Below are 13812 nucleotides of genomic sequence, written 5' to 3'. Positions count from 1 at the left end.
AATGGTTGATACAGTTGCTGCAAGCGTCCTAGTATCAACCAAATACCTTCTTAAAATATAAGATGTTCCGAGTAGCCCAGTTTTTTACAGTTCCTCTGGTGTTATTGAAGGAAGCTGCAATTGGTTGATGTATCTTATAAAATTCTTGGACATGGTACCAAGTGTCCCGATGACAATGGGTATCACTCTTACATGTTTTATCCATAATTGGGTAGTTTCGATGGCCAGGTCGCGGTATTTCGTGATTTTTTTCCAGTTCTTTTTGTTCGACTCTGGCATCTCCTGGTACTGTGATGTCGATAAATTGTATGTTTCGGCCCCCTACAACCGTGATATCTGGTGTATTGTGTTCTAAATGAAGATCCGTCTGTATTCGAAAGTCCCACAAGATCTTCACATTCTCACTTTCGGTAACTTTTTTCACTTTGTGCTCCCATGACTTTTTGGAAACAGGTAAGATGTATTTTTTACATAATGACCAGTGGATTAATGTAGCAACTCGGTCGTATGATGATGATGATGCTCAGGCCGAATTACATATTGCACACAGTCTGCAAAACATCTCCACGGTTTTGGAAATGGAAAGAAACAAAGCAAAAAAGCTAAATAACAGCTGTTGTAAAGAAAGGCTGTATCACATGGTGGAATGAGGGCTGTCCTACAAGCAAAGCACCATCAGTGCTTGTTCCCTGTCCTGATTATTCTTTTATGACACTGTGTAGAAATAAAAAGAAGAAATGCTTTTGAGAATAGTGGGAACAATCCAGTCCTAACCCTTTGGAATATATGTCACTTCATCTTTTCTAAATGTAGCCCTTAGAAAACCAAATTCAGAAAGTGTTGGTCATGTTGATTCTTTCATAGGCATGAACACAGTAAATTACACCATTTGTCGTCATATACAACAACTTCATATCATACATCAAATCAAATTAGAACTTGATGAATACATAGAACAAACTACCCATTTGACATCTGTGGATAAGTATGTGATTGCACACATAAGCACAGAGCTTAATATTGAAATTGGCCACAGCTGAATATTCAAGTCCTTCACCATACTTTTCTTATCTTGTATTCATTGACTATCCTGGTAAGGTTTTTAAGACTGTTTGATCAGTGTGAATTTTCACAGATTTTGATCTGATCAGTACTACAATAATTAATGTGTGGACTGAAGCATATCTGTAATTCAGCTTCCTGATTCCAAATTTCTTAGCTTTAGAAGCAAGTGCATAAGAGTGTACTTTTTTTGGGGGGGGGGGCGTAATGAATGAAGAAGGTGATACTGATCAAACCTGAATCATCCATCATTATAATGACAGTCCATTCCAGAGTTAATCCACATTGCTACCTATCAGAATAGAAGCACTTTAAATATAGAGGAACTACACTGTAACATTGATATTATGAAAGTGCCCAGTTTCATGAATACATCCAATATAGCAAACCCTGTAAGTCAAGGCTCTTAAAGCAAATAAATCTGTGGCTTTAGACAATCCAGGTAGTCTTCAATCTATGAGCACAATGGAGCCTAAAATTTCTGTTGCTAAGTCAGACAGTTATTAAGTGAATTTTGGCCAATTTTAGGACCTTTTTAGCCACAGTTGTTAAGTGAATCACTGCAGTTGTTAAGTTAGTAAGAGGGTTTTTAAGTGAACCTGGCTTCCCCTTTGACTTTGATAACACAAAAAGTTATCACATGATCCAATACACTACAACCATCATAAACCGACAACCATCATAAATATATGCCATTTGCCAAGCATCTAAATTTTGATCACGTGATCTTGGGAATATTGCCATAATCATAACTGTGAAAAATGGTCATAAGTCACTTTTTCCACTGCCGCTGTAACTTCGAACAGTCAGTAAATGAACTGTTGTAGGTTGAGGACCACCTGTACATATATTATTTATTTTTATTTGTCAAATTATATCCTGCCTTCCCTCCAGGAGTTCAAAGTAGTGTATATCACATTCTCTTCTCTGATTTCACCCGAATTTGGGGAGATAGATAGGACTGAAGAATAATCCAAAATCACTGATGCATTACACAATAATGTGTATTGAAGATCAACCAGAAATTGTAGATCAGTGTGTGAGATAACAGATATCTTTAGAGATTAAAATATTTAGGAGTAAAATGCAAATATTTCAAACTATAACTTAATTTGGAATTAAACAAGCAATTCCTGTAAACATCTATATATACTGAGTTGCTGATTGGCAGTTTATAATCATTTGTCTTATCATGAAAGCTTTTTAGTTTCAGTTTTAATTATTGCAATGTGATTGAGGGTCTTTGCTGTAATTTATATGCTACATACCATGAAGTACTGCATGATTTACATTAATGAGACACTGAATATGCCCCAGCTAGAAAATATATGGGGAAATAGCCCACTCCCTTCAGTAATAGATACACAAGGGAGAGAGAGGTAACTTAAAGAAAGAAATAAGATTTCAAGATACACAGTTCATATTTTGAAGTGTTTGTCATAGTATTAAAATTTAGGGAAAAATTATTTGGAGCAAGTATAATAAATACATTAATTAATTCAGTACCGCTCTAATTATATCCCACTGGTCTTCGGCTGTATAACTTTCCTATCACAGGAGAATAAATATTGTTTGGAAATGACAAACTTTTCCCCTAAAATATTAACTAACTTTAGTTCCTCCTCCTCCCTCCCTTCCTCCATCCCTCCTTCCTCCCCCCCTCTGTGTTTACGCATACATATTATAATAAATACCCTGCACAAACAGTTCAGTCAGCAACATCAAATAATTCCAAATATGGAATATGACTGGACACAATTTTTGTGCATGTCATGGACAAAACCATTAGAGCATGGCACCTTTTACTATGAATATCCTAATTGCTATTGTGATTGTATATCACCCTTTCTATTAGCACAGTTATAACTTCCACATCATAACTGAAAAGATACACACTGAGCCACAATATTTTTTGTCTATGAATAGATTTTAAGTTCCATACCCAATTTGTCATCATCATCTTTTTTTTTGTTATGTGCCCATTTTTTCCCCCCTGAAAACTTTTCTATGCTGTGTTAACATTGAAATAATTAGCAACTTGTATGTTTGCAACAAAATGCTTTCCTGGTTGCCAGGACTTTCGCAGCACGCCAGATGAGAAAACATTATGGAAGAAAAATAATTGGTTGCTTAGAGAGATGGAGGAAGGCGGAAGGGGGGGGGGAGAGACTGACTTTGTTTGTTTACCTTATCTGTGTTGCTTGGCAGGGACCACCATCCTTCCTATTCCCTTTTCTTCTTCATTAACATGGAGAGCAGAGAGCTGGCCAGGCAGTTGCTGGAAGTAACTGGTAGGAAAATGCTAACAGCCTTTAGTTCGTCCCTATTCAACGTTTACAATCCCAGCTCGCCAAAATAACATTATACCTTAAGCAGATATGAAGATCATCTTCCCTCCATACATCACATGATGAAACCAAATCTGAACTCCTGTGTTTCTCAAATTACCCAGAATTGGATAAAAGTGATTTTTCTTTGGATAATGATATACAAACCCATTACCCAATCACAACAGGGACATTTAAATTGACTCAAAGTGTTTTACCTATGTTAGGTAAAAAGGATTTCCTAGTAAGCGGTTTTGGCTAAGGAAAGAAAAAGCAGTGGTTTGATCTATCTTGTGTCAGGCCTGTAGTTATGTTTCTTATAAAGAAACATATTTATTCTTTATTTATTTAGTTAAGTAAACTAAATAAGTTTAGTTAAAGAACTTTAGTTCTTTATTTATTAGTTAAATTTATATAGCCCACCTATCTCACTACCAAGACTTTGGGCAGCTTACAAATACAAAAACACTCAGAAAAAATAGAATCACGAAAATCATTCAAAACAATACAACTACTAAAAAGCATAAATTCGTAATCTGCAGGACAGCACCATGTAGCTGAATGCTTACTGGTCAGATTGATGCCTTTCCTAATGCTTACTTCATGGATGTCAAACTCACGACGTCACATTGACATTGTGTGACATATCGTGATGTTTTTCCCCTTCACAGAGCTGGGGTGGGCATTGCCTGTGTCTGACGCATCTGGCCCACGGGCCCCCAGTTTGACACCTCTGGCCTACTTGGAGTTCACAGCAGATATTTTTTTCTTTGTCCCCTAAGAGAGAAACTTCTGCCGCTACCTAGGATTGAGCACTGAACTTTTTGAGTCAGAGGCGAGCGTCTTTACCATTAAGCCAATATGCCGCTCATGTGTCATAGGGCCATGATGATGAAACTATGGCACGCATGCCCAAAGTGGCACATGGAGCCATGTCACCTGGCACGCATGGCGTCGCCCGTTCCTCTTCCAGGTTTCTGGCGCACATTTGCAAGCAACAATCAGGTGGTGTGCTGGAAACTGGAAGAGCTGGTCTTCCATTTTCTGGCATGAGCCTGTGCGCCAGCCAGCTGATCAGCGCGTGTGCATACACGGCAATAACTAGAAGACTTGCTGCATGGGGCACATTTGTGCGCTGGAAACCGGAAGTTCATTTTCTGGCATGTGCATGCCCCCTGGGCAGTTCCTCTTCCTGGTTGCGGCCCAGATGAGCACATGCACGCATGCGAGAAGTGCTCCCTTTTCGGCACTCGGTGCCAAAAAGGTTCACCATGACTGTCATAGGGAATGCAGCCTTATTCATTCAAAATATGAATATATTAATTCAAAATATTTTGAAAGAAAGAATAAAAAGTGGGAAAAGTATAAGTTATCTTTCAAGCACAAAGAGAAAATGAAAGACCAAAATTCTTCTGTCCTTTTTTTTTCATTAAAACCTTACCATTTTTTCATTGAAATCATTTTTAGAGTTTGAGATTTGGGCACCTCAGCCAGTAGCTCATAATGAAAAACTTTTACGCATACTTGCTTTTTCTAGCATTGATTGGATAGTTTTGTTTTAATTCATTATTTTTTTAGTAATGAAGAGTGACATAATCATTTTTCATAAAATCAAACTAATCTTCGCTTGTAGTTTAAAATACAGAAGTCTTTTAACAGAGATTGATAACTAAAAAAAACACCACTCTTGTTGGCGCATATTATTTGAGCCAGTTTTCATTTAATCAAAATATAACATTAATGTAGTGTCAGAATTTATAGAAAAAAATTGCAAGGAAAAATTATAAGAGTTACAATTATGTATTAAATACTTTTCTATAAATTATGCATTATTTTTGTTTTTCAGATGGAGCTTGCAAAGGAAGAAAAGTGTGAATTCCTACCTTTTCTTTCTCCTCAGAAGGTTGTCATAAAAGGAGGAAAAATTGTTGCTATGGAATTTCTCCGGACTGAGCAAGATGAGGATGGAAATTGGAAAGAAGACAAGGAGCAAACTGTCCGTCTGAGAGCAGATATAGTGATTAGTGCCTTCGGTTCAACCTTAAATGATCCTAAAGGTATTTCTCAGTCACAATTTTTATGAATTGGCCACAGTCAAACACTTAACATTCCAGAGGGAAAGTTAAGCTTACAGGTAGTCCTCAACTTAACGATGGGTAGCTTAGTGACCATTCAAAGTTACGACTGCTGCATCCTCCCACAGTCACCTTATTACATTTTGGGCACTAGGCAACCAGCTCACCTTTATGGCCAGGAGTAGCATCCCATATGACCACAATTTGCTATACTTTTTGCTGGTTTCTAGGTTTATATCCATTAAAAAAAATCCCCATAAAGGAAAATGGATTCACTTAACAAACAGTGTTTGCTTAATGACCACCCCAAAAATGTCAAAAAATTGGATCTGGTTCTGCGAAGGCTCAGTTTACAACCACAAGACTTATAACTGTAATTTTAGACTTGATTATAGTCATGAGTTTAGAATTACCTGTGTACCCTCTTTTCCTCCTTCCTTAAAAGACATTTAATTAGAAGGATTGTCCCCTGATGTGTATTTCGTTTATTAAAGCCAAATGTTGGAACATCTGAAATGAACACATTTCAAATAGTAAAAATATATATGAAAGACTATTACCTTTTAGCCAATAGTTTCTGTTACTTTATTCATGGATAGCATACTTGCTGTGTTACTCCCTTCAATAACCTTACATGGAAGATCAAGAAATCCCTCTTATCTCAATCAACTTTGCTTCAAATCGAGATGTAGACACTTTATAGAGCTTTTTTATTCTTACTATTTTATTACATTTAAATCTTATCTTTTCTCTGGGAACTTGAGGTAAAATAATTTATCCTTTAATTCCGTGATGACAAACCTAATGCAGGCGTGCCAGAGGTGACATGCAGAGCCCTCTCTCTGTGGGCACGCATGCCGTCTCCAGCTGCTCTTTGGGGTTCCATCGTGTGCATGTGCACCGGCCAGCTGCTCTCTTTGAGTTCCGATGCTCTGGCACATGCATGCGCACAAACTCCATTTGTGCCACCCAGTGCCGAAAAAGGTTGGCTATAACTGCTTTAATTTTACCCTCACCACAAGATATAACAGTCTCAAAATTGTTCAGTTAGTTCCTTATCTAAAGAGTGTCTTGAAGATAAATAATCTTAAATGAAAACCAAGACCAAGATAAGAAATGATGGGAATTGTATTCGAAGCACATCTGGAGGGCCATATGTAGGTTGCCTGTATTTCTGAATACTACAGTGGTATGGCATTTGTTCAGAGAAGCCCCTGCCGGAGAGGTTCTAGATCTGGAAGCTGAATCCAGACAAGAACTCTCTGTGACCTGTGATTTGTACCTTATTCAGTGAAATATACAATGGCAACTGATTGGGATAATTAGAGACATGCTCTCTGTCAGCAAAGAGGACAATAAACCTGAATCCCACATACAAGTGGAAATACTTTAGGAGACCTACATAATATACTCATCTGTAATCATTTTTCCTGTGCTCTTTCAGAATAAATAAACATTAAATCAAATGGATTTTTCATTTGATTTATTTTTCTTTTATCAAGCAATGAATGCACAGTTCTAATGCTGAAAATGATGCATCTTTAGGGTGATGTAATATGGCTCTTTTCCCCTTTCCTTTCTTCTCTTTTTACCTTTTGCTTCCATACGCCCCAACATTTTTGTTTCAAGGAAGGTTTATTTATTTGGGGCTGATGTCCGAAAAGAAAAGATACAAGCATCCGAGCCTTAATGGAAGTTTTGACCGCTGAAGTTTAATTAGGTCTTATAAAAGCATATTTGAAAAGCTTGACTACTCCTTAGAAAGTTCACCATATTACTTTGCTAGTATCTATGCTCTCATCCAGCAGTAATGCAATATCAATCAGTTTAGTAGTCTTCCTCTGTTTATCCTCTTTTATTGTAGCCTTGGGGTGAAACACAGCAACTAATGCTGAATCCAGCAGTATGATTAAATCTCAGCTTTCATTAAAAAAGAACTTTGTGAGATGTTGCCGAGGATCAAATTGATGTTGTGGCTTACCATAATCAATACTTTTTTTTCCCTGGAACCTAGCAAGCAGAAGCCATTTTAGGGTGTTGAGAGGGAGAGTGTAGACATTTGGGTCTGAGATATATTGTGACTTTATGGAGGGCCTCTATGCACAGCCCACCAGAAAATACTGTTTTCATGGTTAAAACATTCAGAGATAGCATTTCTAATAGTAATACCAAGGTAGGAGAAAGCAAAGTTGAAATATCAGGTTAATACAGGATAACATAATTTAAAGGAGATATATTGCAATTCTTCTATGGTATATAATGACCACAGATGTTATGTGGAGGTAGAACATCCCAACACATTGATCTGCAATAGTGATGGAGAACCTTTTAGAGACCGAGTGCCCAAACTGCAACCCAAAACTCACTTATTTACCGCAAAGTGCCAACATGGCAATTTAAACTGAATTCTGAGGTTTTATTACCTAAAATAATGATAAACAAGGCAGAGTTCAGCTAATTGTACTAAGAAAAACATGATAAATGCACTTTTATGCCCCTTCATTTTTTTTTGCTTTTAAAATATTATGTTTAGCAAAAGAAAAAAGAAAAAAAATTCTAATATCATTTCTATTTCCCTCCGTCTCTCTCGCTTTCCCTCCCTCTCTTTCCTTCCCTTCTCTCTCTTTCTGTTTCTCTTTCTCAGTTTCTCTTTCATTCCCCCCTCTCTCTTTCCTTCCGTATCTGTTTCTCACTTTCTTTCCCTCCCCCCTTTCTTTAGCTCCTTCCCACTTCTTTTTTTCTTTCTCTCTCTTTCTTTTGCCCTCTCTCTTTCCCTCCCTCCCTCTCTCTTTCCCTCCCTCCCTCTCTCTTTCCATCCCTCCCTCTCTCTTTCCCTCTCTCTCTCTTTCCCCCTCTCTTTATCTCTTTCCTTTCCTCTATCTCTCTTTCCCACCCTCTCTGTTTCTCCCTCTGTCTTTCCCTCCTCTCTCTCTTTCCTCCCTTTCTCTTTCCCTCACATTTTGGTTTTGCATCGTAATAGGCTTCAGGAGGAGGGAACCCCATCTTCCTTATTGTGAAGCGCGCAAGTGAAAACGTTTACTCAATTCCAACCTCACAAGATCTTTTTCTTTCACAAGAATTTGGAATTGATTGATTGATATTTTTTTTAGTCCCACAAACTTTTGTTTCTCTGCAAACGACTGGGCTGGGGAAATGGTGCGCATGCCCACAGAGAGGGCTCTGCATGCCACTTCTGGCATGCTTGCCATAGATCATGATGAAATCACCATGGATCTGGAATATTCCAAAGAATACTTCCCCCTTGAACTAGTGATTCTGGGAATAGTTGCCTATCTTAATTGAATTACATGATCTAATTTTCCAGTTTCTGTACTGGGTTTCTTTTCATGGTGGTCTAATCAATCACAAATGTAAATGATAAAAATATATTCATTAGTAGCTTTAAAAATGCATAATGTAAATTAGTTTTAAAAATATTAAACAAAGGAAATAATATTCACAATACAAATAGCTTCTTACTTTGGTCAATATGCAGTATATTTCTGAATTGTAAACATTCATTTTCTTCTTTCCTCTCCATTTCAATTTTCTACTGGTTGCCATGAGGACTATATTTGCTACTGCCATTCATTGCATTAGTAATAGATATTTATAACTATATACTATTAAAACTATTGTTCCCATAACCTTTAACTGGTTGAAATGGTGCATCAAAGAGCAACCTGTGAACCAAGGTACCTCAAAGAGGCTAACTTCCAGAATGCATCCAAAATCCAGGACCCATGACTCCCAAGGGATTGAAATTGGGGATGTATTTTGGCTGCTTCAGTGCTGCTAGCCTGATGCTTCTTCAGGTCTGCCATGATTCTGATGGAACATTTTGAATACTCCATGACAGTTTCCCAGCCACTCTCATAATCCCTTGATCCCTTGAAGTTGGAAGTTGCTCTAGCTCCCACTGATTTCCCCTGCTCTTGATTACTCTGTTTCTCTGTTTAGGTAAGAAAATAACTCTGAAACAGGACCTGAATTGTGTGGTAACATATAGAACTCTCCTCTATTGAGTTACTGGTCTACCTGTTTTGTTCAGGATTACATACATTAATTTTAAGGTGCCTCTAAAATTGACTTAAAGCCTTGTGTGCACACTCAAAAAATTGCTGATATAATGTATAATTACGCAGAAAATAAGTGCTTCAAAAATTAGCCAGGTTGAATCCAGTAGAAGCTTTTTTTTTCTCTGTTGGAGGGCAGAGAATACCAGGATCATATGGAAACATATGAATAATTATTGCTTCTATGATTCAGATGTTCCTGTTTCTTTTTTAAAAATTCATATAATTGTTATATATTTATGAAGATATGTAATTGATTAATTTAATTTAATCGAGCAGCAAGTGACCTAACGTGAAGATGCTGAACTCCCATTCAGAAGGTTGAGAGTTCAATCTAAGATAGTGGCAGATATTTCTCTCGTAGGGTACAAGGAAAAAGCATCTTCAAACTCCATGTAGGCATCAGGAATGGCATCCGGCCAGTAAATGATCAGCTTCAGCCAATAGCCTCAACTCTACCCAGAATTCAGGGACTACAGGGTTGTAAAAAGAAAAAAAAATGTAATATATTTAATATGAGGTATTTTTAGAATTTCAATCCAAACCAAAGTTATTCTAAATGTTACATGTTTCTTTGCTTTTCTTCCTTTAAAATAGGAATCCGATGATACAGAAAACATGTATTACATGTAATATCTTTTATGATAAAGTCCCATTAAAAATGACAGAATGTGGATAATTATCACTGATGTTACTTTTAAAGGATGATGGAAGTGAAAGGACTTACTTAAAATGACTGTTTTTTAAAACCTGCATCACATTGGTGAGAATTATGTTAGACAGTTGCTTTGAAGCACAATGTGATCATTCTGTAATTATTTTTCCTGTTCCAAATAGCTGTAGAAGAATGGGTTTTTCTCCCTTGTGAATAAGCTATGCTCGGCATTTTGGCTTATCATTATTTGTCAGGTTTTACTACGAGTTGATACCATATATGCTCCTGCTAAGAAACCATTGATAAATCTTAAGTTTGTACCAGACCTGAGGCAGAATAATATATTTTATTTCCTCTTTACTTATGATAAAGAACCAAATAGAGAAAAACCTATCTTCTGCATTGTATTTGGGATACAGAAGTATTTCGTCTTTTGTAAGGGGCCACACCATCCCTAAATAAGGAAGCCAATATAAATAACCTGGGCTTTAGTTAGATGAGAAGGACCCTAATGATTGCAACATCATTTGAGTAGAGAAACAATATGTTATTCTGCTAATTGAGCTATCATAAAGCAACAAAGGTCAATCCCAGATGAGTATTATAGTCCTATAGCTGATAATGTAAGAATCAAATAAAGGGTGAGTATTTTCAGGACAAATGCATGTATTTTTTTGTAGGAAGAATGATAAAGGTAGTGTAGTTCCATCAGTATGAATATCGCTGGGAGTAGGTTTAAGTTTTTGTTCCCAGTGGCAGAGTGTGGCAGAACAATATAACAGGGGAAAAAAATCCAGCTATCATTTCTCTTTTTGCATATATATACCAAAACAGAAGGGTTCATCTTACAGCCAGAATTGTGTTCCTTTCAGGAAAATAGCCTTTCCTTTAGGGGAAGTATTAAAAAGAAAAACTTATGTAGGTCAATAACAATGATATGATTAGGAATAAGGGGGAAAAAAATCCAGTTATATTGAGTCCTGGAAGTTACGTTGACATTAATGAACAGATGGTGAGCAATCCATGCCTCTCTAATGAGCAGGTGATGAGCTAGCCTGCTCTCAACTGTAGGCTTTTTTGCTCTGGCCTCTAGAGACCCTAAACACTAGTTCCTGTTCACCGAATGCTAAGTAATCATAAGTACCACTCATTTCTGAATAATTACCTTTGAATAGATTCCTTGTAATTAAACATTGCTTTCTTCTTCTTCTTCTTCTTCTTCTTCTTCTTCTTCTTCTTCTTCTTCTTCTTCTTCTTCTTCTTCTTCTTCTTCTTCTTCTTCTTCTTCTTCTTCTTCTTCTTCCTCTTCCTCTTCCTCTTCCTCTTCCTCTTCTTCTTCTTCTTCTTCTTCTTCTTCTTCTTCTTCTTCCTCCTCCTCCTCCTTCCTTTATAAATCTGAAGTTGTTTTCATTGACAATTAAAATACTGACAGTACATTAAAACAATATAAAAATAAAATAAACAAAAAAACAAACAAATTCATACAGAGAAAATGGGTTTACACATGTTACAGTCCCAATGGTTTTGGAATGGTTTTCTTATTTATTTATTTATTTGTTTGTTTGTTTGTTTGTTTCGATTTATCAGTCGCCCCCTCTCCGCAAAGGGACTCGGGGCGACTGATTCTCAGGATCTTCTTCATGGCTCCCTACAGTGTTGTGTTGGATTTGAAACAATCCAGTAGTTCCAGGGTGCCAAGGCACAGTCAGAAACCATTGCCTAGACAGAAGCATCGTACTCTCTTAGATTGTCTCCACCAGCAGCAGTATGACTGAGCTCACAGAAATACTTCTGGAAGATACTATGATGGATGAAACTTGTGAGTCAAACAAGGGGGAAAAAACCCCTCTGGAGGATGGACAGAACCCATTGCTTCTGTACATCCTCCATAGAAAATCATATGTGAGGTCTATCAGGCTGAAAACATGATTTGGGATACAATCAAGGGGCTTGGGTGGGTGGGTGTTCAACTTCTTGGTTGAACTGTTGTGATCCATGATAGTAATGAAGTCATTCTAGCAATGCTTTCTATGGGCCCCTCGGTTTGTCATGTATCCATAAACTTCCTCTTTGGAATAAAGATGAAGTTTCGTCTCTCTTCCAGAGAACCCAAGACAATGGAAAGTACTTTCATCACAATTTTTGTGAAGATGGTTTTGATGAACTTGTCTTTGTTCTATAATATACCAAAATGATGTTGAGAATTGTATCAAATGGGATTGGAAAGGCACCTAAGTATGCTTTTTCATATTATTTAATTCCCCAATAAAGAGAAACCGGAACAGTTTAGAGTCCTCGCTTCCCCACCCCTTTCTACAAACTTACTTTACAACTTCAAAGGAAAGGAACCGAATTGACTCAGTTTGTGAAATTCATGTCATTAATGCTATTCCTACTATTGTTTTTGCTGTTGTCATCATTGTCATTCTCAAGCAAAGGTTTAAGATAAAAATCACTATTTTTTTCTAAGTGTAGTCAAAAGTATACTGCCAGCTTTCAGGGAAAGAAGGCTATAAGATACATATCAAAAATAACATTAATGAGCTGCAAACACCAAAATTACAGGAACTTATGAAATTGGTTAAACATAAAATACCATTAAACTGTTTACTGAGGCTTCACAGATACACTGAAGCTAATGAGCATTTCTGCTATTTAAATAAGCCCAAATTGAACACACATTACATGGATACATAATTAGTCGTGGCAGTCAAGCACACACTGTATCACTTTTAAAGCTTTATTTGAGGAATCTTTTCCATTTGATTTGTTTTGCTAATTAAAATATTTTGTGGCTTACCAATATATCTTAATATTTCGGGAGTTTACCCCCTCCCCAAGTGGCCTATAATTGGTTGATATTTTTCCATTTATGTCTATTTACTCAATGAATATAGCAGTTTGAACTATAATGTAATGTACAAAACAATTTGGGCTTCTGTTTTGGTACCACATCATTTAGTAGCAATTATATGCTTTTTGTCCATTTTGAATGATCTTTGCATATTCTGTAACCACTGTCTTCATAGAATACTTGAAACCTGTAAAAATTGTTGGAATTTCTGTAAAATTAATTAATATAGGATGGGATGTATGTCATCAGATCTCTTCTGACATTCCTATAGAACAGTGATGGCAAACCTTTTTTTCCTTGGGTGCTGAAAGTGCAGGTGCACACGATAGCGCACGCTAACACCCATAATGCAATGACCCCGGCAGGCCCCACCCACGCACATACGCACGTGACACCCCCACACTCTGCCCCGTGTATGTGCGTGCAACTCCCATTTTGGTGCTAACAGGCCTCCCTGAAGCCTCCTGGGACCAAAAATGGGGGTTGTGGGGGGCGCACGCCCTCATCCCTCATTTTTTGGTCCCGGGAGGCTTCAGGGAGGCCTGCTAGCACCAAAATGGGGCATGGAAGGGTGCCGCATCCCCCCACCCCCGCACATACGCGCACAACCCCACCCACGCATCCATGTGTGCGCTTTTCCCAGCAGAGCCCTGAAAATCAGCTGGCTGTGGGGAGGCGCGGGCATGAAGAGTGGAGCTGACCTGGGCAACGGCTTATGTGCCACACCTGCCATAGGTTCGCCATCACAGCTAATTTCCTGCTA

General features: G+C 37.6%; 1 protein-coding gene across 5 annotated transcripts in view; it reads left to right on the top strand.

The window, feature by feature from the left end:
- The window catches only part of DPYD (dihydropyrimidine dehydrogenase), a 628073-nt gene that overhangs the window by 332432 nt on the left and 281829 nt on the right, over positions 1-13812 (top strand). For all 5 annotated transcript variants that reach the window (XM_081946459.1, XM_081946458.1, XM_081946461.1 and 2 more), the window contains one exon: positions 5236-5446. In XM_081946459.1, the coding sequence (XP_081802585.1) occupies positions 5236-5446 (211 nt within the window). The remainder of the gene's footprint in view (positions 1-5235; positions 5447-13812) is intronic.

This window comes from Natrix helvetica (assembly GCF_964273705.1).
Source record: "Natrix helvetica genome assembly, chromosome: 3".
NCBI lineage: Eukaryota > Metazoa > Chordata > Lepidosauria > Squamata > Natricidae > Natrix > Natrix helvetica.
This window is presented reverse-complemented; position numbering and strand designations above follow the sequence as displayed.